Source organism: Semicossyphus pulcher, unplaced genomic scaffold, assembly GCF_022749685.1.
Source record: "Semicossyphus pulcher isolate SPU_LCO1_2020_fin unplaced genomic scaffold, fSemPul1.0.p SCAF_16, whole genome shotgun sequence".
NCBI classification, from domain to species: Eukaryota; Metazoa; Chordata; class Actinopteri; order Labriformes; family Labridae; genus Semicossyphus; species Semicossyphus pulcher.
Genome location: NW_027211670.1, coordinates 11659756 through 11687369, shown reverse-complemented (window position 1 = coordinate 11687369; position 27614 = coordinate 11659756). Strand labels below are relative to the sequence as shown.

Here is a 27614-nt window from a genome sequence, read left to right as displayed (position 1 = left end):
AGACTTGAGACATCCTTAAGTAAATTATACAAATTGAGTATATAAATTAAAAGAATATTTGTTTATTTTGACTCTTTTAATGGTTGGTAGAAAAAGGGAAAAATACTGCTTGTTATTTTATTTGCTGTCTAGAAAATAGTGTATGGGATGATCACTTAAATTAATAGGTATAATGAATAGAATTGTAAACCAAAGGTTGAAAATTGGTGAATTTCATAACTACTTACTCCAGACTTATGTGTTTTATATATTTTGGTACAATTAAGGTGTAAATTTGTATTTGTAAAGCTTAAGTTTCTGTGTTATTGTTTTTGTGGAATGAACTTCATTACCCAGAAGCGTCAGGGAAACAGCGCACTGACGTCATAAGCGTCGTTGGCAACGGCGGAGCTTGGAGCGGGAAGGACATAATTGCTACAGCAAGCACTGTCAGCTTATAACTTTTGTTTACTTGATACCTGGGAGAACTTAAGTAGTCCTAGCATCTCGTAATGATGTAAAACTATTATCGTTTTTGTGTTTGGGAAACGGAGAAGGAGCTTTCCCGTTCATTTAAGAAGCTGTGTTTGCTAGCTAACCCTTTATAAGCTTTCCGTGCTTCAATAAGTTTTTGCAGGAGTGAGACATAAACAGGTGGATTTCCCGATGGCCTCCAAAGGTAACATTTACTTTAAAGTATCTAATTTGGTTAACTAGATATATAAACATCAAGTAATACAACTACAGTGACGTCTTGAAGCAACAGTTAATGCTGTTATTATCTTAAACCGTGTTTTGGCTTCACAGGTTGGCAGCATCCTTATGTCAACATATTCAAACATGTCAAAGTTGAAGACTGGAAAAGGGCAGCTAAGGAGGGAGATGTGTCAACATGCACGGTAACTTTGCTACAACTAAAATTGTGGTATTTAATATGCATTTACTATATTCTGAATATAAAACACTTCTGTAGCCTTAAAAGATGACTCCAAAGATTATATTGTTTTGTACCTGAGCAGCGCTGCTTGGATTTCATGTCTGCTGAAAAGGGTGCAATAGTATTTAGTATTTACAATTCATCAAAACCTCCTATTTGAAAGAAATCCTGCATTCAATCTGCAGGATCAGTATGGACAGACTGTTAAATCTATTTATTATTCAGACCAAAGTTGACTTACTTTATATCCACTTTCCATGAAATCCCAACAGAACAAGACACTGAAGTGTTCAGTGTTCCAGATTAAGGGTCCTGTTCCTGCCAACAGCTACATCCTGATACCGAAAAACATCAACCATTCTCTGGGGCTGACAGGGCGCTACTTCTACCTTCTGTTCAGGCCCACACCTGGGAAATACTTTGTGGTTCACCTGGATGTTTCTGCAGAGGTAGCATTAACTGAGATTGATATATCTATGCTATATTTATGTAATTTATCATTAACACATCCTTTTCTTTTCAGTTTAATTAAAATTCCAACTTACCGTCCTATTGTGCATTGAGTTTACTAACTTTCACTTTATGTTTTATTGGCTTGGCTGTTCTAATGAATGCTGGTAAATGTGATTATGCTCAGATTTAAGCAGCATTAAGTCTGTTGGCATTTTTGATAAAGAACCCCTGTCCTTGCTGGGGAAGTTTAAAACCTTTATCTACTATAAATGTCATTAACATTAATTTAATCGGAAATGATCATTTAAAAAACTAGGTCATTTCCTGTCTCTCTCTTCTCTCTGTGTGCTCTTAAATGTAGGAGGGCCAGGTGGTCCGTATCTCCTTTTCCAACATGTTCAAAGAGTTCAAGTCCACCGCTACGTGGCTTCAGTTTCCTTTCCTGTGCGGAGCTGCGAAGGACTCAGTCTATGAAAGCACAGCCAAATCTGCCAGACATGGTAAAATACATGCACTCACAATGCAAGCAAACCTATGAAGCCCTTTTAGCCATTGTTTCTATACACATGATTTGACGTTGTGTGTAAATATTCTTGCATATTCTTACTAAAGTATATTTATATTCATGTGGTCCAGGCTTGGTGGGTCCAGCTCCCACTTCAGCGCGTTGGACCTGCTTGATGCTTGATCTGCAGTACACTCTCTCTGTCTACCTCAACCGCCGCTACAGTCACCTGAAGAGCATCAAGCTCTGCGCCAACATGGCCGTGAAAAACATGTTTACTAGTGACCTGCTGCTAGATCCAGGTGAGACTTGTTTGCATAATTTATGTTTCCTTCTAAAACTACGGCTGCTTTTTCTTTCTTTTATAAATAACGACATGTATTTTATATACACTTCCTGTCTTATGCGAATGTGAATAACTCTTTCTACAAGTTTGAGATGATGTCATGTCAGTGAAAATAACCACAGGCTCTTCTTTAAATGACACTTCAATATAAATAGTATACATCATTATCAGGGACTTAAAGAATATGGCCTCATTATTTGAGCATTAAAGAGCCGTGTTTATTTTAAATCCCTACGTTTTCAGAGCACTCAAATCTTCCATCTCCCTGGAAGCATTCCGCACACAGAGTATTTTCAGAGCACTTTAAATCCTTGATGATGAAACATGTTTCCTTCATGCTGAAATTCCAATGTCAGTCTGCATCAAGCAAGGCGGTCAAGGAGACAGTGACGTACATATTTATGTTTATACACGCACAAATAAACACTTTTTTTCCCTATTTACTGACACAGGCAGGAATTTAATACTTCTACCTACCATATATTACTGAGGTTGCAGTTTGTAGTGTTGGTGTATTGAATGGTGTTTCTGACATCCTGCCCCTCTCATGTATCTAAATGGGCAGGACAGTAAGGAACACGCAGTCCATGAACAGTACTTTCATACAATCAATACAACAAAACATACATATCTATACGTCTTCAATAAATATATACTGCTGTGTAGAAGTGAAGGCTACATAAGCACATCTTATAGTACCTCCCCCAGTCCACATGTCATAATGGCATCAGGAGCTAACATTAAGAAAGAAGTGTTCTGTACTCTTTAATGCTTTTTAAAAACGAGGCTTTCTTATGAGACATTCACATACAGCTCTGAAAATATAAAAGAAGACTCCACTCCAAATTCTCCTTGAATCAGCATCTCTCTCTACATGTCATGGTCAGCCCGAGCCAGATCTGAACCCCATTGAACACCTCCTGAATGTGATCCGGAGGAAGATGGATGTTTACAAGCCATCGAACAAAGCCGAGCTGCTCGACGTTATGCACCAAGAGTGGCATAACGTCCCCGAACTGCAAATATTGATTTGTGAACTCTTCCTTCAAGTTCAGACATTATTCTGTTTAAAAAGAACATGAACGTTTTCTTTGCTTTATTCGAAGTCTGAAAAACATCTTCTAGGTATCTTTTGGTTCTCTTAACCAAGTCGTCTTTTTCTGCAAATGAAAGACCTCAGTGAGAATATTTTATTTGTAAGTCGGGAGAAATGCTGTGAACTATAAAACAAAAGCTCATTTCACACAAACACAAACTATAAAAAGTATAGAACCAGGGAAAAACATATATTTTTGCTTTATAGCGCCTATCATGGGGGCTAGTTTGGCTTCAATTCCGAACAATGAGAGCAGAGATGGAGAGGCGTCGTCCATCTGCATATACAGTCATTGTTCTGTGCAGTCAATCGTTTTCACTCTGAGGTAGCACATCAGTGATGTCTTTGGAGATTAATGCAGGTGTTGAAACTTGTCATTAAGGGTTAGGGTTAGGGTCTAGTATCTCCAGTTGAGTTCTATGGAAACTGATGCCATGTTGAATATCCAATGCTGCATCATGTCTGTGATGCAGCATGCAGCACTTACTGAAAATAACATTGAGATGAATCCAGGCTTCCACACAAAGATTAGTTTATATTTGAACATAAAATGCAAAATTCAGTATCAGATTCAATTCATCTGCATCCTGAGATTTCTGATTAATCTACAGTCTTCTCTTTGTTCATGACATCGTCCACTTTTGCAACGTTGTTCTCTTTCAACAGGAGTTTCCTTCAGTGAAGCCAAGCTGATGGGTCTGGCTTCTTCTCAGGGAACAGGTCCTATTCCCAGAGAGATGTCATTTCCTGTTCCCAAAGGAGGCTCCTGGCACGACCTCTATGACTACATCAGGTACGATAGCCTCACCTGGGGACAGAATGTACATCAGTGGAATTCATAACATCACACTATTAAACATAAAGACATGCTACAATAAAGAGAGTGGGTTTCCTTTTGATATCAGAAAGACATACAATAAGATCTACAGCCACCTTGAGGCATATTCTGTCAGGGTGTGAGATTAGTCCGTCTCATGGTCGGTACACACGGTGACATAAGCAGGTGTAGAACATTTTTAGCGGCAGGAATTGAAAGTAGAGAACGAAAGGTGAATTCAGGATGCAATCAGGACAAGAGTGCAGCCATTCAATTTGTCCGTGAGGGGGAGAAATGTAAAGGTGGTAGGGGTTACAGCAGGCAAGAGTCAGGCCAGATAAAGGGTGCTAATGAGCGCGAGATGCAGGTAGACTTGGGAGGATTCCACAGGAGATCGTTTGTGACCACTAAGGGCCATGTGGTCGGTTAATTATAAGTATTGGGATGAGGGCACAAGGGGAGGGGTTTCTTCATTGAGCGCTTATCCTTATCATTACGGCACAAGTATCTTGTGTTTAAATCAAATACTGTTTATTGACTTAAAGGAGCAACTCACCCCTGTAAAAAGCCACTGTCGGTCAAAGCTGGTGTTCTCTGTAATCGATAGAAGCAATAATATTTGAGCCATAGCTGTGGAGAAAGTTGTGCAAACAGCTTGTGGTTTCCCCCATTCTACATTCCTACAACACCCAGCGTGCATTGCGCCCCTCCTTCTGAAAGGAACGACGCTGGAGTGAAATACTACCGTTTTTAAAGTCAAGGACATTGATCGCTGCAGGCAATGGCTCAGAGCGGTACAGAATCCAAAATACGACGAGAATATACCAGTGGATTGTCTAAAAAATCTTCAGGTCTGCAGTCTGCATTTCAAACCTGACGATTTTGAACGAGACATGACATCGGAGGCGGGCTTCCTAGATTGAGGAAGTGTAGTTTAGTGAGCTCCCTGGCCTCCGCCAGATGACACGTTTTACGTAGTCTGGCGGAGGTTTTCCAGGGCCCACTGGAGAAGCGGATAGCGTCCTCCAAACGCACAGAGCCAAATTGCATTTTTTTTCTACCATAATGGCATTAGCTCCCCATAATAGCATGACAGGACTGAGGTTGAAAATCGTCAAACTGGCCCTTTAAGAAAACTACAGTTACTTTCTTTATCGCAGCGTTCAGTGATGCCATGAGTCGCTCGTCTTCCCCAACAGGTTTCCATCAGAGGGAACAAAGTTACCATTTGACTCCATTCAAAAAGGAGACCCCAAGCCTGATACTAGTAAGTTACCTTACCGTGAAGTATTTAAAGCTTTTTTTCTGCTCTTGCATGCTGCTTGCTTTTTTTCTCTTGCTTTGATAAGAAATTATTTTGCATTTTTACTTATTTAAAATCCCCTGCAGGAGAAGGACATTATTCATGTATCACTGATTTAACGCTGGCCTTACTTGTTCCAGCTTTTTAATTATTCATTCATCAAAATGAGTTATTGAAGCTTTTAATCAAATTACTGTTTGTATAATATAACGTCTTACAGGACAAATCAGGGAATCAGACCTGTTTTCTTTCAGTCTACACTCTTCTGAGAGGGAAGTTTTATAGATGAGCGACTTTAACTTTCTTTTTCCAGGATGTGTCTCCAGAAATAGAAGCCCTATTAGAGAGGAGTCCCGCTGTGTCAGCCTCAGCAAACCTGTTCAGGACCGCGTGTCCCTCATCCAGCAGATCACCACTCCCAAATCAGTGAGCCTCATAACATTAAGCACCTTGTTTAGATTAAGTCTCCACTCGAATTCTGTCTTTGAAAATATCAAGCATTTCTATTGCAATTACAGTTCTGTCGGAGGCTGCTATCTTTTCTCTGTCTGTCTCCTCAGCTCCCGAGGAACCAAACCCCCGTGGTGACTAATGTACCCGAGCTGGGTGTAGTTTGCACTCACCAGTATCATGAACTGCTTTCCCATGATGAGGAAGAGCATCAACAAGACTCCACATGCTCGAGTTCACAGCATCTCACATCAAGGCCACCCTGTGATGTTGATGATGGGGGTGTTCACGTGTATGTGCACCCTGAGGACGGCTGCAGCCAACACGGGGAGGAAAGCGAAGAAGAGGTGAACTTAAAAGAACCCAATCCTCTCTTATGTTGTCCATTATGTTCAGTTAACTTCACTCTCTAATACTGTGTTGTTGATATTCTCAGTTTGTTTGCACTCCTGTTCCACATCCCATCCATCTGTCATCGTCCAAAAAAAACAGACAGCAGGTAAAAGAGGAGAACAGTACAGAGAGAAATGAAACCACTCATTAAAGTGCTCATTAAACATCTTCCGCTCTCCTTTTAGAAGCTGCTTCCAGACCCCATTCTCAGGCTCGATCGCATCATCGGCTTTGGAGGAGCCACAACTAAATGTGTACGCTCGTTCGGGTCTGACCCTTAACAGACTGGCCTCTCGTACATGGTGATTTTACGGTGTGTAATTTGCATTCAGTCAAAGACTGACAGAGGTCTAACTTGATTACACCATAGGCTCTGTGGACCAAATCGGGAGATGCCGTGGTGTATCCCTGTCATGCAATTATCGTCTCTATGAAGGTGTCCTCGAACCGGCAGAGATTCTTCATCGGCCACACTGATAAGGTAAATGAGCTTTTACTGAATTTACCATAAACCTGTCTAATACAGTTACCTTCAATAAAGAGAGAAAATGTCTTATTTCAACACAATACTAATTCAGAGCATTTAACCCTCAATCCCTCCACCAACCAACAGGATAGTAATACCTAACCCGGGAGAGCAGAATGCACAATAAGGGTTTGCTACCAATCCCATTTGGTGTCTAATTCTCGGTGTTAGATATGCTCTATGACAAAAATTCAAATGTATATACACAGATGATTCAGGGTTTTCCAGCACCAGTGACATTTCTCAAATGGCATCCCAGCTTAAAGGAACAATCCGCCCCTAGAAAAAGCCACTGTCAGTCACAGCTGGTGATTTCTCTAAACGATAGAAGCAATAATATTTGAAATTGGCGCCATAGCTGTGGAGAAAGTCGTACAAACAGCTCGTGGTTTCGCCCATTCTACATTCCTACAACACCCAGCATGCATTGCACCGCTCCATCTGAAAGGAACGGCCCAGCGAGAGACGCTGGAGTGAAATACTACTGTTTTCGCTGCAGGCAACGTCTCAGAGCGGTACAGAATCCGAAATACAACAAGAATATACCAATGGATTTTCTAAAACTCTTCAGGTCTGCAGTCTACATTTGAAACCTGACCATTTTGAAGGAGACATGACATCGGAGGCGGGCGTCCTAGATTGAGAAAGTGTAGTTTAGCAAGCCAGATGACTCGTTTTACGTTGTCTGGTGGAGGTTTTCCAGGGTCCTTTGGAGAAGCGGATTGTGTCCTCCAAACGCACAGAATGAAATTGCATTTTTTTTCCTACCATAATGGCATCAGCTCCCCATAATAGCATGATAGGACAGAGGTTGAAAATTGGCGAACTGGCCCTTTAAGTTTTGCCCCAATTCAGATATGTCTCTTTCCTTGCTTTGGTTCCTGATGTAGGCAGGAAATTAACTTTCAGGAGTTAATTTCTCTCTCTTTCTCTCTTTCTCCGACCAACCAACTTAAAATAGGATAGTCTTTTAAATCTGCTCCCCATGGAACCCTGTAGGCTTTCCAAGCTGACCTCAGTCTGTCATAAAAGAAAAGAGAGTGTTTATTAATAGGCAAGTTCTTGAAAGTTAAGGATAGTGTTTGCCCCATTAACATCTTTAAGAGTTGTAATATCCTTATCCTCCCAAGTTTTGTTAGTCAACGGTTTCCCTCCTGATAGAAGGTGACTATTGTTCCACAACGGAGACGACCTCTGCTTCTCTAAAAACTTGTAGCGTATGAGTTACAAGTAGACGTAGTATAAAATGTATTGGTGCTAACTCTTGTTCTATATTTATCCATGATGAAACTTTATCCTCCTCTATCCAATAGCTTAGACTTCTTAATACAAATGCCCACTGATATATAGTTTTAAATTTGGGCATGCCTGAGCCCCATCTGCCGTTTTATATGGAAGGTTACAGAATGTATCTGTGTGTTTTCTCCGTAGGTTTCTGCCCTGGCTTTTAATGGCAACACAACGCTGCTGGCCTCAGCACAAACTGGCAGCCACAGTCTAGTCCGAGTGTGGAACTACCACAAAGGAAACTGTCTGGCCATATTTAGATCTCATGCCCATTCAATTTCATCTCTAAGGTAACCAGCTTCATGGACTCACATACACTCAGTTATCATGCTAACAAATAATAACAATTAGGGTGTGAGCTTATGCTGAACACCGCTCCCTTGCACTTACATCTTTCTTCTCTCTGCAGCTTTTCATACGGCGGTGGTATTCTCTGTGGAGTGGGCAAAGACGGACACAATAAAACGGTAAGGATCGCAAAGCTTCCCACATTAATATTCAGGGCTTAATTTGTCTGTAAAGGTAATTATCTTTACCCAGAATCCATTATGGTGGACCTGAGAGCTCAATGCAGGTGAAGAAAACATCTTGATTAAATTAACAACACTTTGTGAGCTCATCATGTCTCTGTTTGTCGTCCTTACTCCACCTTTCGCAGATGGTGCTGGTGTGGAACACTCTGAACGTTGGTAAAGGCGGCGAGGTGACCGTCTTAGCCAAAGCGCACACAGATGTGGACATCCACACCATAAAGGTGGCATTCTTTGATGACACAAGGTACCCCTCTTACTCTGTGTTTGTGTGTGCATGTTTGTATGTTTGGGAACATTTAGATGCATTTTCCTGATAAGAGTGGATGTTTATGAGATTGGAGCATTCTCTGTTTTAGCTACTAATTATCACAGTCAATGATCCACACATTACACACTCTACATATACTGTGTCAAGTCATGTTTTTTTCACACCCAATCTGTATGAAATGAGGATCTCTGTTAGCTCTTCAGATGTGTCTGGGAACATTTCAGGCTCTCTCACTGCAGGTCGACCTCGAAGTCCTCTGTGAGAGGGTGAGAGAGGTGAAATGCTTCAAGCTGCAGGAGCAGGAATAAAACGGTTTTTCATGCTGGCTTGTCAATGAATTAGAACCCGGGAGACCTCGGTTAATGCAAGTCCGTGCTTGTTTCAGAATGGTTTCATGTGGTCGTGATAATATTCGCCTGTGGCGAGTGCGAAATGGAAGTCTGCGCTCCTGTCCAGTCAACCTGGGCGAATACCACTCCGGGGACTTCACAGATGTGGCGTTTGAGGAAGGGAGCCAGAATCTTGATGAGCGAACACTGTAAGTGAGCAGACCAGTTAGGTTTACATAAATTAAAGACAATCCAAATCCACTAGGAATGCACGATATTATTAGCACGTTATCGGTATCTGCCGATTATGGCATCAGCAGATATGTAATTTTTCTGCCGATATTTTCCGCCGATAAAACAACGCTTTAATTCTGCCTGAATCAGGGGTGCCCAGTCCTGCTCCTGGAGAGCTACCTTCTTGCATGTTTTAGGTTTCTCAGTGCTCCACACCTGATTCGAATGTTTTGCTCATTATCAATCCCCTGAGAAGCTTCAGTTGATAACGAGCAGATCATTCAAATCAGGTGTGTTCAAGTACAGAGAAACCTAAAACATGCAGGAAGGTCGCTCTCCAGGAGCAGGATTGGGCACCCCTGGCCTAGATGCTCGATGATTCCCTAAAAAAGCTTGATGAATATTACAGTTTTATTTGAAAGAAAATGTTACAAACAAATAAATATGGCATTTTGTACATAACCTAAGTTTAAGTAGTTTTCTTATGTTGCCCAGTGGATGTGTACGTTTTAAAAAGCACTGTATTATGTTATTTCTGCATCTGCCAGTGGGCCACTACAGTAAGTAGGCATGATATCAATTCCACTACAGGGAAGACTTGATGCTCTCTGAAATGAGGTGGAAAGAAACATGTGCCTCGAAAATCGGCAATTGACAAAAAGGGTTGGAAAATATCGGCATATCGGATATCGGCAAAAAATCTAAAATCGTGCAACCCTAAAATCCACTGAAATGAAAGACTACTCCCCCTCCCCCTGTGCGTTGCGGTCTCCCCATAGATTTGCCAGCAGTCGGAGTGGCCATATCTTTGAGATCGACTACAGCAGAGTTGTTGTCAGGAATGTGAGGAGGCTGCTGCCTGCACAGCAGCAGCACGCAAACCGCAGGGAGAAAAGGACCTTTAACACAGGTGTGTGAGAGATCAGTTGTAGGAAAGGAAATGCTTTTTATGTTGTAGTTAAAAGCAGAGCACTATGTCCTCAAAATGTGTCTCCCCCTGTGTGTGTGTGTGTGGCAGGTCAAGGCATTGCCGTCAACAGCATCAGTGTGTCCTCTTCATTCTGTGCCACCGGCTCTGAGGATGGCTTCCTGCGTCTCTGGCCCCTCGACTTTTCTGCTGCCTTCCTTGAGGCTGGTAGGGACAGCAGGACGTGGCATGAATTTTACCTGCAGCAAAACAACAGAAGCTCTCAGTTCCTGCTCCACAGGACACAAAACAATCTTTTTGTCACAAGTGTTTAGACACTTATCCTCTTGTTTAATCTGTCCTGGTTAGCGGTGCCGATAAACTTAGCTTATAAACAGCCTCTGAGCTGGTCATTAGGAGTCCACACTTGTTTTAATATCCATGATCCATATAAAGTAAGTCCAGCTGTTTCACAAGGGATAAGTTGGTTTCAAATCATCTTTAATATCTCCTCTGCTTTTCTTACATAAGTATTATCAATCATTTGTTTCATTTCACCTCAGCAGCTAGGCAGGAGTTTTCACACTCTCACATTCTGACACACGCCAAACAAGACACATGTCATTCTTTTCCAGAGCACGAGGGACCTGTGAGCCTGGTGTCCGTATCATCAGACAGCCTTCAGGTCCTGGCAGCCACGTGTACCGGTAACCTGGGTTTCCTTGACGTCAGCAGCCGCGGCTACAGCACGCTGATGAGGTCACACGCAGACACCGTGCTCGGCTTCAGTGTGGACGGCATCCGACGGCATCTCACAACAGCCTCCTCTGATGGCACAGTGCGCATTTGGAATATGGATTCCTTGCAGCAGGTCTATAAGCACGTTTCTTTTCAGCAGCTGTTATTACCTCTTTAGGAGAATCAGATCCAAATATTCAAATGCTGTTTTTATAAATATTCATCAGGCCTCTTAACATTCAAAGCTTCAATATTTTCCTTGTGGACTTGGCGTTCTCGCCTGAAATAATGACACTGCTTGCCATAATTTCTTCCAGGTGTTTCACATTTGTGAGGCAACAGGCAAAAGTTCAGGCACAGGTCAAAATCCAAAAGGCAATACATACAGAAGTAGCAGGAATGCGAAGCAGGCAGAAGCTCAAACTACGATCTGGCAAATGACAAAGGCAAGGTGGCTGTTCATGTACTGATAGGTAATGAGCTAACAAGCCACAGGTGTGTGGCAGGATGAGCAGGCTGGCAAACTATTGGCTGACAGACAAAAAGGGAGAGTCAGTGGCATTGTCAGGCGCTGACTGGATAATGAGCAGAGGGGTGTGTGCGTAGGAGAAGCAGCAGGAGGGTGGGGTCTAAGAGGAGCATGAGGCTCCAGCAGAGTCTATGGCTGCTTCTCAAGTCTCTTATTTGATCTCCTCGCTCCTCGCTCCTCGCTCCTCACTCGAACTGGAAGTAGTTCCAGAGCCGCCATATTGAGGATCGTCTCCAAGGTCTTATCGCTGCTCGGAGGAGCGAGGAGAGAGGAGGGAGTTCCGAGGAGCGATAAGTTTGGGAGGACACACGAGAGCAGCCTCCACGGAAGTCTTTTACTGGCCGACACGCCCCCTTATTAGATATCAGTTACTGATTGGACTGATGTGAAACATCACACAACATGTGAAGATGAGATGATCAGTTATTCCCCTGCTAACTTTTATTGCAGATAATGAATGAATTCAGAGGGAGCAGGAGAGTCTCTCTGTCAGCAGGTAACACTTTTTACGTGTGAGAGTGATCATCAGGTCGGGTTTGATCAGCGTGACGTGATTTCTATTTATCCTGAAACTTTTAGCCTAATAAATCATTTTCATAGTTCATGAACAGACAGTATTTGGGCTTATTAAATAATTAATTCAGATCAGATTATCTGTGATCAAAAATGTAAATAATGAACAAATAATATAAAGACACAGTGCTGTAGGAAATGTCCGTCTGGCTCTGCAGCAGGAACATAGACTGCGGCCTGTTCTTCATGTGCAGGTGTTTGTTACACAGGTAACAGGTTACAGAGAGAAAACACTGTTACTGTGTGTTTTATTAGAATTAATACAGTGCACATGTGTGCAGACACAAACAGCTGTTAAAGCAGACTGACGGCTGATCCAGCGGTGATCAGCTGACGCGATCATCACAAACGGACGTCGCAGCACGTGACGCTTCATCGAAGGACGTCTCATGTCTCTTAAAAAACATTCCCTCGTTTCCTCTCTCCTCTCTTGGTTTCCTTGCGTCTCTCCATGCATCTCTGGTGGGAGGGACTAAGACGCAAGTGAACGACGCAAGTGAAGGGAACATGGATGCAATTTGAGAGACATGAGAAGCAGCTATGACAGGTTGTTTGTGTTTGAAGGCAAAACTGAACTCCAAACTCTCTGTAGTCTACCACATTATTAATTCATGGGTTCAGTTTTACAGATTCTCAATAAATATTTTATATATATAAGTATGCTTGGAACTTCTGATATTTTTTCATCAGCCAGAAGTGGTTGGTCTGCCAGAGAGGGTAGGCGGAGCTAAGTGGCTGCTTTTCCGGTCTCTGCAAGTGTTGCGAGTAAACAGTAATCTACTATGGCTGAACAAACAACGAAAAGATCGATGACTACAGATACAACTTCAAAAATAAGTGAAAATCCAAAGAAAAAGAAACAAATTCGACGCTCAGATGAAGCAAACAGTCTAAAGAGGAAAATCAAGTTACAACCAGAGCTAACCGTGGACGTCACACATGCGACACTGTGCTTCCGCAATTACTGTTTATCGCCATAGGTGCTGCCAAAGAGCACCAAACTGAGATCTTAAAGATTACCACTTTAACGAAATGAACATAGCCTCCATTTCCATTCGCTTGTTGGCTGTTTAACTACATGTCTGTTCTCGCCTCCTGTTTCCAGCTGTTTGATTTCGTGTCGGAGGACAGCCCCTGCTCCGTGGCCTTCCATCCCAGCGAGCAGGTCTTCTCTTGTGGCTTCAGCTCCGGCATCGTCAGAGTCTTTGACATCTCCAGCGCCAAGCTGCTGGCTGAGCACAAGTACGTCCAAACGGAGGCTTCAGCTCCAATGGTTGCTGCAGTTCTTTTTTAGGATACTGAAAGCTTATTATTCCTACAGCTTTATATTATATGTCATGGTGTCAATTCTGCAGCCTCAGCTTGGCCAGCTGTTGGAGGCACAGTACGGAGCACTGGTAGTGAGGATTTGACATATTGTTACACTTCCTGTAGTAGAAAACCTACTTCAGCACTGACTGTGTCAGTTTTGATGCATTTTAAAAAGCATCTAAAGTGTGTCCTCCAAGAAAAAGTGACTTTGTTTGTATTTACGTATACGCCTTTATCTTTCAGGCAGCACAGAGGTGAAGTGGTGGGTCTTGCCTTCTCTCCAGATGGGGAGTTCATGTACAGTGCCGACTCTCAGGGCTCTCTGGCTCTTCACAACGCCTCTGAGGAAGAACATGACGTCATCAGAGTTGTTTGTATGTCAACACACACGCAAGCCAAAGCAAAAACACACCTACAGTCAATTTCCGGGATTACCGGGTTGAATCACAGACGCATGTTGTGTCATCTTCAATATGAGCGTTATTTGATAGACTCTGTACCTGACTGTCTAGGTAATGTGGTGGCAAGAGGCACTGAGCGTGCTCCAGACGCCCTCGCAGTGAGCTGCGACAGCCGCTGCCTGGCTTTCGTCGGCCCCTCTGAGTACGTTGTCACCATCGCTGACGCTCGCTCTCTGGATGAGGTATCTCGCACATTGTCATCTTGCAGTACTTACATTTATCACATTGCTGAGTTGTGGTTATGTCGGATTCCCTAGTCTGACCAACCTTGTTGAATGTTCCCCCTAAGCTTTGCAGGATGTTGTCTTACTGTTGGTTCCATCTCTGTCTAGCTGCTGCATGTAGATGTGAGTATTCTGGACGTAGCAAGCCCCCGTCTTGATTCTGCACTGAAGGTCTGCTTCTCTCCGGCCTCCACTGATCACCTGTTGGTCGCCACATCTGCGAACAAGATCCTCTGGGTTAGCACCAAGACGGGTCGTCTGCTCCGAGAGGTAACACAAAAAAGTCAGATTTTTGCCTTTTGTTTTTCCCTTTTATTATGAAAGGAATCAATACCACTGTTTGCTTGACAAGAGTGATCATGGAGTGATAGTAGAAAGGCTGAGAGCAACTGCAAAGTTTGTCTCTCAACACAAACCTTTGATTCTTTTTTCACCCGCATGGTGGAGTGTTTGTTCCTGACTGCGTCTCCGTTCTCCCTGCAGGTCTCTAAGGTGCACAAACACCAATGCTCATCCCTGGCTGTCAGCGAGGACGCCCGATTCCTGCTGACAGCGGGACACAATGCTGTGAAGGTTTGGGACTATAACATGCAGCTCCATATAAACTCTCAGGTAGAATTTCTTTTTCTCTATTTATATTTTATTCACAGTTTTCAAAAATAAGACAAACAGAAAAGAATGAGGGCTGGCAGTTTAGGGTTACATAAATAGTATTTGAAAATATCATATTAATAATATAAAAGTAACATAATAGAAACATCTCAGGAGCGAGGTGAGGAGGACTGACAACATGTCCTTGAGCCAATGTGACAAGCAGGGTGGTGAGAAGTTTTTTATCAACCACCATTCCTAAATGCAAAGCAATCTGCGTATCGTACGACAGCTCAACAGTCTCTGCAGAACGTCCAAAGATGGCCAGGTCGTTGGGTTAAAGGTCTCTGGAATAGGCTTTTGAGAAACACTCCAAAAGTTGCATAAATCAGGGCAAAATCAGACAGGATGTGCCAGTGAACCTTCAGCAGAGCAACACCTCTTCTCAGGTAGAATTAACACCTTGATTCATTAGTTTTCTATTGAGCCCGTTTTCCACTGGTCAGAAAACCTGCTAACATCCGGCGTATTTGCTTAGTGGGAAAGGTTACAATCGGCATTCAGACCCGGGTCAAATGACTCTGCAGTAGACCCGGGTAACACGCTAATTTCAGCCCCCTTTCTGGCGCGATGCTATGACGCGCATTGAAGTTCCGGTCGCTGTCGCGTAAATACAGAAGAACAACATACAACGGCGAATTTGTACGTTTCGTGCAAGACGCAGCAACACTGGCGAGGTGAGAGAGAGAGCTGCTTCTGATCCGAGGGGAAGTAGAAATAAAAGTCTTCTAAAACCCATGTCAACGCGCATATTTTAGTGGGAAAGGGGTATTAAGTGCCTGCCGCTGCTTTGACACAATTGACACCGCTGTTTTGACACAATCATGAATTGGTTTATTAAAGCACACACATTAACAGATTAAACATCCTCTGAAAACAAGAAAAAATGCTCTCACGATTTCTCAAAGTGTAAGTTGACACATTTAAATTTCTTGTTTGGGTTGACTCACAGTTACTCAGTATCTAAGTGTTGTGGATAACCAAGACAAATAAGAAATATTTACTACAATAAATAAAAAAACTTTTGGTCAGCTGAAAAGAGCTGAAGCTTTAAAATCTACTGAAAGGGTTATTAAATTATCCAAATGTTGCCAATTAATTTTCCTCTGATCGATTAATCAATCATTTGACGATTGGTTTCTCAAATAACTACTTTAAATGTTGAAAATGTTCATGCTTGATTATCATAAAAAGTATACAGTACAGTGTACAACAGGCGTATCCGTAGTTTATGTTGTTTCAGCAGTTACTGAATCCTGTGTTTCTCCGTCCCAGATGTTCATTGGCCACAGTCAGCCCATCCGCCAGGTCAGCTTCACCCCCGACCAACTGGGCGTAGTCTCAGTGGGGGACGGAATCTTCCTTTGGGACTTCCTGGCACATCCTGTGGACTCTTTGGCTGACAGCCGGTAATAATCATGATAGAATCCTGTTATTACTATGTGTGTTACAATTCCAAGATCTGTTGCTCGAGGTCTGATACACTCTGTCTTCAGTCACAGCTCACCTCTCGGAGTAAGCTCCATCGCCGCTCCCAAATCAGGTGACATCATTTAGTCATAGTACTATTTACATTTTCATACATACATTTTCATTACTTATACAAGTAAATTGTTGCTCTTGTGTTGTAACAGTTGAACAAGAAGCAGAAGTGAGTCGCGTTCAGTTGTCCAATGGGATGCCTCGACAGACGGCGCCTCTCCCCTCCTCTCCACCACCACAACTGGATGTCAGCGCACTTGAAGTTAACGAGGAGGGTAAGTTCACCTTCTCATCTCTGACCCAGCAGCACTTTCCATCCTTCATTAACTGAACTGATCTTCATGCACAAAGATTTGTCACAACCATTTGCCATCTAAAGAGTAACCTTACAACACATTGTGGAAGCCCAGTCCTTTTAATGGGCCTAACAAAGGTGTTTATCGGACACAGGGCATTGATGTGATATTCTCTCTCCTGTCTCTTTCATGCAGCTTTGGGCTCCTTGTCTATTTGTGATGACGTCCAAACCGTCCCAGCTGTCCCAGCCTCTGGTTCATGTCCTTCCTCTGAACCGAGACCTGCCGTGTCCTTCCTCAAAGTCACAGATCTCGTCAGCACGTCTCCCATGAATACTGATCATACGGGCGTTGGTAAGTGCAGCAATAACAGTGACATTCAATTTTTTCTTCTATTTGGCGGAATTGAGCCTCTTTTTTTTTTTTGATTAATGCTATTTCATCATTCAGTCGAGTTGAAGGAGAAGAAGCCAGCACGTCCTGATTGTTACAGGCACTTTTTCCCGCGCTTCAAGACCTCCACTCTTGATCAGGTAAAGAACACTTTGTATAAAGGCAGACTGTAGGTCTCTGTGAGTTTGTCTGCTGTCCTGTCTTAACGTTTCTCTTGATCCAGGCTGCTGTGGCTCCCCAATTAGGGGAGGAGGGCATAAAGCTGAAAGCTGTGATTGGCTACAACGGCAACGGACGTGGCAACATGGTGTGGAGCCCAGACCAAGGTTAGCATGGAAGTATAAAATGCTGCTGTCAAATGGAAGTGCTCAGCTTTTGTTAGCAGGGAAAAATTATAACTCAAGGCGAGAAAATGAGTTAATGCAATGAATGCCAGACAATACAAAGTGTGTGAACTTTAAATCAAAATTGAAACGTAAACAGGAATGGTCTTTATCGAGAGCTTGATGTGTGTTGCAGGTTTGTTTGCGTACTCGTGTGGCTGCTTGGTGGTGGTGGAGTACCTTCACACAGGAAGGCAGAGACACTTGCAGGGCCACAGCGAGGAGATCTCCTGTCTTGCAGTCACAAATGATGCACAGGTACTTTTCATTGATTCAGACTTCACAGGTTGATTACATTGATTTAAAGCACAACACGAGGCACACTGAAGGGGACCTTATTGAAAGTAGCTCACTATGTTATGGTCCTTTTGAGCCTCCTAACATTGTTATTAACACAGTTAAAGATACAATCTCGAAGATTTCAATTTTTTGCTCTTGAGCGCCTCCCACTTGCGATAATCGGTAATTACAGGAGCACACTTCCCAATTCAACCAGACGACTACGGCTGGCTCCCTTTGTCACGGTTCTAACTCTTGATTTCCCTTGCATTCGTTTTTAGAATGTTTGTCTTCATCAGAGCGTCGAACTTGTCGTGGTAGATTACTGTTTCATCGCAATGCTTACAGAAACAGGAAGTGCAGCCACTTAGCCCCGCCTACCCTCTCTCTGGCAGTGGTGTAACTTAACAAAGTAATAGTACTTTGTTACAGTACTTTTCTTGGAGTATCTGTACTTTACTTGAGTTTTTAAATTTCTTAAAAAACTTCTACTTTTACTCCATTACATTTCCTGAGTGAAATGTGTACTTTTACTCCGATACATTTCCCCGAACAGTCTTCGTTACTTTGTCAATCGGGAGACATTTGTTGCTCTCATGAGTGGATTTTTAACTGAAAATACGGCTTTGAATGAACAGAAACACTGCTGGTGGCAGTAATGCAACATTTTGGACGTCAACTGGTCGTCAAACCTCGAAGAAGAAGAAGATTGTTAACTTCCCTGCTCCTTTTCCTCTGCTCCGCCCGGTGCAGCGTCACTTTTCCTGCACTTCCCTCTCGCTTAACCACTCGCTACATCCCCACCCCCTGCCCCCCCATCGCAAGTCACAGCAGGAGGACAGGAGAGATGTCACAGTCATCATGTCATTAAGGAAATAAACAGTCTCTCCTGATTGTTCCAAAACAGTATTAAGAATAAGAAAACCCTGAAGTAACTTCTCCAAAAATGTCGTCGATTTTGCACGTTTCTCTTCATTATGATTGAAGGTGCTGTTGTTTAATTAGCGCGCGATTATTGTGTGATCACACAGCATGCTCTTATACGAGTCTGTGAGTCAGCCAGACAGATGTAGATGATAAATAGAGAGAGGAGAGAGAGACCAGCAGCAGCAGATGAGGAGAGGTAAACAGCAGACACTACACCTCATTAATGTATCTGAAAATGTGTGTGATTTTATTAAAACCCTTTGTAATATTACAATAAACTTATGGTAACATAAATGCATTTAATTTATTCTCCAACTCTAATCATTAAATGTTTAATAACAGCAGCTGTGCATCAAATGTGAGGGACACACCTCAAATTATTTGACATGATGAAGACGTGTTCTGAACGTAAATAAAGGGGCCCAGAGTGCATAAATTACGCTTATGATTTTCTCCAGGAATGTTGACACAAACGCCCAGTCCATAATAATACCATATACTGCAAATGTAAAGGCTTTCATCAGTGGACCATAGACTCAATCACCATTGTGTTACCTTATTCGGCGATAGATAGTGACATAACAGATATTTATTAAAATTAAAATCTTTGAGCGATCTCTCCCAAAAAATCAGTTTTGACCATGACTCAAGTATTCATACATTTAATATTATAGATTTGACACAAATGTCTAATAGGATGAGGAAAAAAATGGATTACCTATTTTTTCCAAAAGATGAAACTTAACTGTGACATCATAATGTCCAAGAGAAACTCCTTTCTGGCCACAACTCCCGCCCCTGTTCTTCTGAACAGGATATCTCAAGACTGCCAGAAATGAACGTCCTCAAATTTAGCACAAATGTTCACTCATAAAAACTATTATTTGTCGTGGATGGAATTATCACAGCGGATAATGAGCAACTTCATCAGAATAGACCTGGCCTCAGCCGGTTAGCTCAGCAAGAGCAGAACTCAGCTATTTCTCCATCAAAGGAGATTGCTACATTCGTTTTTCCCAGTCATTAACCCTCGAAAGTGAACAAAAAGAGTTTAATAACATACAGACATGAAGCACATAAAGAACAATCTCACCAGGGGAGAAGGGCATGTATAATTATGCGATGTAAGCACTTCTACGCTTAACTGTGCTTCTTGGTTGACCAGTGCTGTGTGAGCAATTTGTGTAACGGGGGGATTCAGCACTCAACCACACTTGGCTCCATGTGAAGCTCGGGGGAAAAAAAGCTATGGATTATAGATGGACAAAGAAAAAGACACGTGTCCGCTTTAGATTAATGTCTTGGTCCAACACGCTGGGTAAAAAGGGAGATGTTTATTTATGCTATTCGATCAGATGCCTTTTTGAAACATCTTTGTCTTTACTTCCTGTCCAGACTGTGGCATCAGCAGCAGGCGGCAGTAATGGGAACAGGAGCCTCATCTGCATTTGGGACGTCCAGAAAGGAACTTGTCGTAAAACCATCTCTTACCACAGGGGGGCGGTGCAGAGCCTGGCTTTCTCCAGGGATGATCGCTTCTTCCTCTCTGTTGGTCAGTAAAATTAGAAGTGGGTTGTCCATTAATATTGAACGGCTACAACCAATTAAAGTGACTCTTCTGTAACTTTTTCCCAACGACCCGTAGGAGACTTCTCTGACCCAGAGGTGGCTCTGTGGAGCACCAAGACCTTCCAGCTGCTGTCCAGCTTTAATGTGTCAGGAGCGATCCACGACGCAGCCTTCAGCCCCTCAGCAGCCAGTCAGCTGGCCTGTGCGGGCAGCCAAGGGGTTTACTTCTGCCTCATCCACACCCAAGGCTCGGATGTAGAACTGAAGGTAAATGACCAAAGAAAACACACTTTATTTGTTTGTATGTGTGTGTAGTTCACTGATCCCCTATGTTGGCTTTAAACATGTGATGTGTGATTATCAAGTACATGTAGGACATCAAAACTCACTCAACCACTGCTTCACCTTGTAGGTCCAGAAGGTGAAAGCACCAGCAGAGGTGGGTGATGTGGAGCTGACAGCTCTGTGCTTCCACATGGACTCCTTCGTGTTCACCGCCACCAACAGAGGACACGTGTGCGTCTGGGACATTAACGCACAGCGCTGCTTCATGACCTGGGAAGCTGATGAGGGCGAGATCGGTACAAATGGACCCTCTGTATATTCTAATTATCTAGTTTGGATAACACTATTTGCTTCTAGTGACTTGCATTGATTTAAATTGCATTTGGTCAATTTTCCTAAAATATCCCTGTCACTTTGAGGCGTGTGGCGAACATGTATTTCTGTCCTGGGATTCTCATTTGATCTGTACGGTTTAAGGCGTGCTGCTGTGTCGAGGGAACCGTCTGTTGACAGGCAGCAACACCCGCTGGCTGCGACTGTGGGAGGTAGAAGCTGTACAGGGTGTGAAGCCTCGGGAAAAGGTCTGCAATGTGGAAGACAGGTCTGTAGCTTATTCTCCGCTCTTCCTGAGTCTTATCCAGGCACAGCCTGTTTTTTGTTATGTGATACATTCATTCTTTTTTGAGTCAATTCAGTCAAAAGAACTGCTTCTTATTCATAGATATGTAAGAAGGTATAGTATATTTATGATTGTTGCTCTTTGAAAAGCTTCATTTACCACTGTTGATTGCTCTACGAATCTTGTGTGTGGTATGTTGTTGGGTTGTGAACTGTTACACAAATAAGTTCCTAACGGATGAATAAAGTTATTAAAATTGAATAAAGTCAGACAGTGTGTTGCAAACACTGGAGTCAGAGCGCCTTCTGCTGGACAAACTATTCATTGACACCATTTCTAAATCACCCTTTTATTTATTTTTTGCTTTTTGCATTACCGTAAAATCCAGAATATAAGTCGCAGTCAGATTTTTGGGGGTATCTCAGAGGGAAAAACGGTTTTCTATAGCTATATATTAATATAAACGGGTATACAAGTTATTTCTACACAAAACACACACAAATTATAGCCTACCATCTGTTTTGTCGAGTTTGCAATCCTGCTAGCTACCGGTGCGGTAGTTGAGCTCAGCCTACGTTAACGTTGATCGTTGTGACGGTGGCGGCTGCACAGGTGATCATGATGCCACATGTCTGTGACGAAGCTTTAGCTAGATTAGAGCGCCAGTCTTGGGATAAAATACCCTAACACATTTAAATACCCCTCTCTGTTATATTGGTCACACATAAAGGTATAAAAGATAAAGATGGAAAAAAAAAGTATTAAAATTGTCTTATACTACGAGTTTTACGTTAAATGTTCTATAAAAAGTTTTCATATCAGTGCAAATTGTAAATACATGCCATAACCAATATATCTGTGGTATCCATTCAGTCTATTTAAGACTTCCCTCTTAGAAAATTAGAGTAGATAATGACGAGCGCAACAGAACAGAAAACGTTCTGTCGTGTATAAAAAAAGAGCATAAATAGTGTTTGTATTTGTGTTTCTCTCATCCTCAAGTAGTCATGTCTCCATTTATTAATGGTCTCTTTGTTTTGGTCCCCTGTGTCTGTCTCTCAGTGGGACCATGGTGGTGTTGGAGCAGGAGATCATGCTGGACGGGGCGACGGTCAGTGCAGCGTTTGATAACACAATGGACATGGGAATCGTCGGCACCACAGCGGGAACCCTCTGGTACATCAACTGGTCAGACAACACCAGTACCCGGCTGGTCAGCGGGCACAAGACCAAGGTACCCCATGCACATCCTGTGTCTCCTGCATCGGCTGGCACATAGAGTTTATAACACCGAGATAAAGTTGTTTTTCATTTCAACATTTGGAGCCACAATGTTTAAAAACAGATTTTTACCATCATCCTAATGAGTAACTGGCTTTGTCTACCTTTTCCCACAGTCCACACAAGCCGACCCAATCTGTTTCCATGGTTATAAGTCATATATGCAAATATTGTATTACTAACAAGTCTGTTGCTGGGCTATACAAAATCCCAAATGGAGCTGCTTTGTCTGTAAACTGCACATATTTTCTTTCTCGTTGTGAAACAGTTATTTATATCCCCCTCACGACTGACTATTATCACAGTGCTGATCCTCCTGACATCTAGCGCCGTCATAAGATCAAAATTATAATTTGTTATTTGTCCCGGACTTAGGTTTAGTTTGAAATGTCAGCAAACTAATGACATTCCCATCAGCCTCAGCTGAACTTTTTGATGCTATTTATGCATCATGAACTGATGGTGACCAGCACGATTAACGCAAACATTTAATTACACAATCACGAATGTGAGTGACTTCAGAAAGATTAAAACAAATCAGATCTTAGAGGGGCGAAAAGCTATTAATTCACGAGATGCTTGATGTATTTCATTAATTGAATTGTCAATCTGATATCTTGTTAAATGTTTTGTACACCTGGAAAAGTGTGCAATTTTATACCTTTTTTGTGCATCAGATGTTTGCTTTTAAGTGGTGTATGTAGGTCATTTTAAATGTATTGATGAATGAGAGTGATTCCCATCAATGACTTCCTGTTGTTTTCACCTCTCGTTCTAAGGGAGCTCAATTGTTAGAAGGGGGGGTCGCGCTGCTAATATTTCCATGGCGATCGAGGTCACAGGTCTCTGCTTGTGCTCACGCACGAAAAACATTACTCTCTGTGTGTACTCCTCTCTGCTGTCCAGGTGAACGACGTGGCGTTCAGCTCTGACGAGAGACACTTTGCCACCTGCAGCGAGGACGGCAGCGTGAGGGTGTGGTCGACTCTCAGCAACGAACTGGTGGTGCAGTTCCAGGTGCTCAACCAGGTGAGGAAACACTGCTAGGGAATATGAGAGACTAATTGTTGGTCTGGTGGTGTATTTGTTTTAGCACATAAAGCCAAAAAAAGGCGAACAATTGCGGCCTCTTTGCAACCGCATACACCCTCCTGTTTTACTCTGTTGGTCAGGCCTGTGGCTGTGTCTGCTGGAGCCCTTCTTCCAGCAAGGACAGCGAATGTGTAGCAGCTGGATACAGCGATGGCACCCTGAGGATCTTCCGGCTTGCCTCCTCAGAGATGGAGATGAAGCTGCACCCCCATAACGTGGCTGTCACTGCCGTCCAGTACTCTGCTAATGGTGAGAAAGGACACTTTCTTCGCCCACCTGTTTGAGCTAATAGATAATTATTGCAATGGTCATCTTACCGCCTCTGGCCCCTTACAGGTCATGTGATCCTTTCAGCGGGGAAGAATGGTCTGGTAGCTGTCAGCAGCCCTGTGAATGGAGCGACTATCCGCATCATCAGGGACCACAAAGGGGCACCAATTACCACCATCCAGTGTGTGAATGAACAGGTCAGATCACAGAATCAGAGCAGGGAGTGAAGCTTTAAGAGAGCTTCACAGCAGAAACAACACCTCTTAATCATATAATGTATGATGGGAAATGGAGTGGCACTTTCAAGCACAAGTACTCTTGAAATTTTCCTGCCTACAGCGATGATTTAGACAGATCTGACATTTCCTGGGAACAGCGCTCGGCGGTTGCGGCAAAGGTTACGGATCTCATGTGAACGAGGAAAAAAGGGCGTGCTGAAATTTCTTTGACATTTTATGGCATTTTTTCACCAGTTTGTGTCTGAAGGTGTGTAATCTTCTCTTTCTCAGTGTAAGAATTTCGGGCTGGAAGGAAATGAGATGTGGTTAGCTGCCAGTGATGACAGACGAGTCAGCGTGTGGGCTGCCGATTGGATGAAGGACAGGTGTGACCTGCTGGACTGGCTGACATTTCCTGCTCCGGCTTATTTCGGGGTACCAACTGGTTTTATATAAATATTAGTACATGATGGTAATGACTGAAAATATCACTCCAGATGTTGAGTGCTGCTTGTATTTTCTCTGTTTTTAAACCTCGTCTTTTTCCTCCTTGTTTTGAGGTGAACATCACAGCCTCAGGTCTATTTTGTTGTCATGTTTGAGAAGAAGACAAGCCAAGTACTGTCTAGTGAACACATTTCTCCACAGAGACTGTCTAAATGTGTGTGCTCGTTTCATTGAGTATTTCTACCTTTTTCAGCATATTTTTGTAGCCTGTTTTGTACTCAGTTCATGTTAATCATTATGCATCCAGGTTCGCAGGGGGTGGAGCCTATCTCAGCTGTCATTAGACTCAATCACAGGGCTGACACATAAGCTGTGTCTCAATTCAGGGGCTGCATCCTTTGACGGATGCGGGCTGCAAAGGATGAGTCATTCGTAGCCTGTGTGGCCTGCCATACTGAAATGAGGTGGTCTGGTTTACCGAGAATTTCCTGCTCTCACTCTTGCATCACTAAACGCTGCTTTGTTTCAAGCCCCCTTTCGTTATGTCTAACATTTGTATCTCTCGCTATTCGATTGAGTTGAAACCAAAAAGTTTAACATTTAAAAGTGTATTTGACTGCCATTTAAGAGTCCGCCATCCCGTTTAAATTGGTGCACAATGAATCTCGGGATACGTTGGGCCACGAAGGACGCACCCAAAGGATCCTTTGTGGCCCGGGATAAGGAGGACGTATTTGTCGGCCACATCTGAAAGAGCCTTCAAAATGGGACAGCCTTCAAAGCGCTGCTGTGACGCAATCTGCCTTCAAATGCATCCTTCGAAGGATGCAGCCCCTGGGACACAGATGTTGAAACAGACAACCTTTCATGCTCACATTCACACCTACAATCACTTTTAGAGTCACCACTTAACCAATTAATGAGCATGTCTTTGGACTGTGGGAGGAAGCCGGTGTCCCCGGAGGGAACCCACGCATGCACAGGGAAAGCATGCAAACTCGACATAGAGAGGCCCACCAGGTCTGTGAGGCACTAACCACTGCACCACCGTGCAGCCCACCATTATGTATCTGATTAATAAAATGTCCTTGTTTTCATAGGATGACAGTCCACCTCCGAGCCTGGCTGCCTTCTACCCTGCAGACCCCAGCCTGGTGGTCTACACAGGCTACGGAGTCGAGAAAGAGCTCTCCTTCTACAGCCTGGCTAATAAACAGGTACTGCAGCTCCCCCTGCTTCACTCATTCAACACTGCGTCGTGATTCTTCCTGTACGTGTACCAGGCTGATGTGTCATCTCTTATACGATGTGTCTTACAGATCATAAAGAAGGTTGCTCTGCCTCACTGGGCCACATGCTTCAGCCTCTCCTGTAAGAGTCAGCTCGTAGCGGTGGGATCAAAAGGTAAAGTGAGATTTCTTTATGTTTCCTTTTAAGAACATATATATTTAATTTGTGTAAGTTTGGAGCTTGTCTATAATAACTCATCACTTTGTTTCTAACCTGTTAATCAGAGCGGGTGTTGAAGTTAATCAAGTCGACCAGCGGCAGGTTCCAGGACTTCCTGCAGCACAGTGACTCACTGCAGACGTGTCACTTCTCTCCTTCAGGGACGCTTCTCTTCACTGTGGCTTATAATGAGATCCTGCTGTGGGAGGTTCAGGGTCTCTAAAGGAAGTTGTAAATTATTTTTTTTTCCCATTTTGCACATGCCTGGATTACGTTGTTACTTTATAATTGTTCCATTTTTTTTAATCAAGCAAATATTTTTCAGAGAAGCTTTTTGTTAGATTTGCCACGTTGCTGTTTCATTTGTATAGTTTTAAAATGCAACCGTTCCCGTTGAAGGGATTTTTTTAATATAACCAATGCTGTTGTTTGACTATTTATTTTAGGTTTTGCTTACTGTGACTACAAATGCCTATAAATACAGTCGCTGTCATGTCTTGTGTGTTCAGTGGTGGATAGAGCTGTGGTTTGTGGGCTGCTCTGGGTTGGAAAGGTTTTAAATAAACAGCAGCATGTTAAAATTGCTTGCAATGCTTGTGTGGTGCACTCACTCATACAGATTAAGAAACTGCAGCGGGCAAAGACGTTTGTATTTTTTACTTTCTTTCCAGCAGAATGGTGGAGGACAGGTACACTCTTTCCACTTTTGTTAAAGTATATGCTGACACACGAATGTCAGTCTCCCTAGTGACACACTGTCACTACTCTGTCAGGAGTTTTCATCACTTTTTCAAAACCTAGTGCTGCAATCTCTGCTGCTCATAGTTCACGTTTATCCCCCCATAGGTGACATGATTTTCCCCCTTGTCTGTGCTTTATCTCCTTGTGATGATTCCTGTGCAATGACCTCTACACAGCCCTGAATAAAACAATCTGTCTTCTTTCTTAAAGCAGAGGTGTGTGGATGACGAAAGGTTGGTAACCCCGAGTTTAAAATGGCCCTTCAATTTCTAGACAGTAATTTCCCAAATGATGCTTTCAGCATAATTCCCCATTGCATCAGGTCGTAGAAATACTCTCGGGCTAAAAATAGCACATAGTGTCTATGTGTGAATGTACCTCTTTCAAAGAAATACCCACCAATCAGTGTGCATCCATATGTATGGTTCATGTTAGAAACAGCCTATCACGCCACTAACGAAAACACTGTCTGAGTATTATGTGTATTTATGTGTCCATTACCTGGCTTTGTTTGTTTTGGCACTGCTAAAAGCTTTCTATGTCCAATCCAAGGCAGAAGACCAGATTTTTTTTATCATTAAACATCATACAACCTGTATTCTAATAAATGTGTTGTTAGAAAGACAGAAATCACACAGTTGTTAGGGAGAAGTACTGTTTAATAAGCTATTAAACACCCCTGCAAAGAAGACAGTATCAGATTTTTGTCAAAAAAGTGGAACTCTATGAATAGAAACAATCTGAACTGGTTGGATTGGCTTATAGCTGTTCTTACAGTTCATGATTAACCAAGGATGTTGCTAGAAATACATTCTAACAGTTGTGGGCATAAAGGATATGAATTAAGTATGCCATAAAAAATATTGAATTTTAAGTGAGACATGTTTCAGGTTTACATTTTAACTGGATTATATTGGTGGTTGTTGAATGCTCTACAGTTAAAACAAAACCTCCCACACAAACGTGGGCAGCAGTGTGTCTGTTCGGCCAGCAGGAGGCGTGTTTTCACCGTCTCCTCTATGAACCGGAACAG

General features: G+C 42.8%; 1 protein-coding gene across 1 annotated transcript; it reads left to right on the top strand.

Annotated features, from left to right (window-relative positions):
• The first annotated feature begins 626 nt into the window (after positions 1-626).
• On the top strand, positions 627-26405 carry wdr90 (WD repeat domain 90). Its single transcript, XM_069664703.1, has 43 exons — positions 627-658; positions 787-878; positions 1189-1365; positions 1731-1869; positions 2006-2176; positions 3983-4109; positions 5333-5400; positions 5750-5862; positions 5997-6233; positions 6323-6385; positions 6465-6533; positions 6650-6760; positions 8237-8382; positions 8502-8559; positions 8751-8869; positions 9279-9431; positions 10236-10366; positions 10475-10591; positions 10999-11234; positions 13309-13445; positions 13758-13888; positions 14027-14157; positions 14308-14469; positions 14683-14811; positions 16126-16259; positions 16353-16393; positions 16485-16607; positions 16824-16982; positions 17079-17161; positions 17245-17347; positions 17541-17662; positions 20006-20162; positions 20256-20446; positions 20592-20760; positions 20942-21065; positions 22146-22317; positions 23271-23393; positions 23537-23705; positions 23793-23923; positions 24236-24379; positions 25492-25608; positions 25711-25795; positions 25906-26405. The coding sequence occupies exons 1-43, from the start codon at positions 646-648 to the stop codon at positions 26061-26063; spliced, it is 5535 nt and encodes a 1844-aa protein (XP_069520804.1). The 5' UTR covers positions 627-645; the 3' UTR covers positions 26064-26405.
• The last annotated feature ends 1209 nt before the right edge of the window (positions 26406-27614 follow it).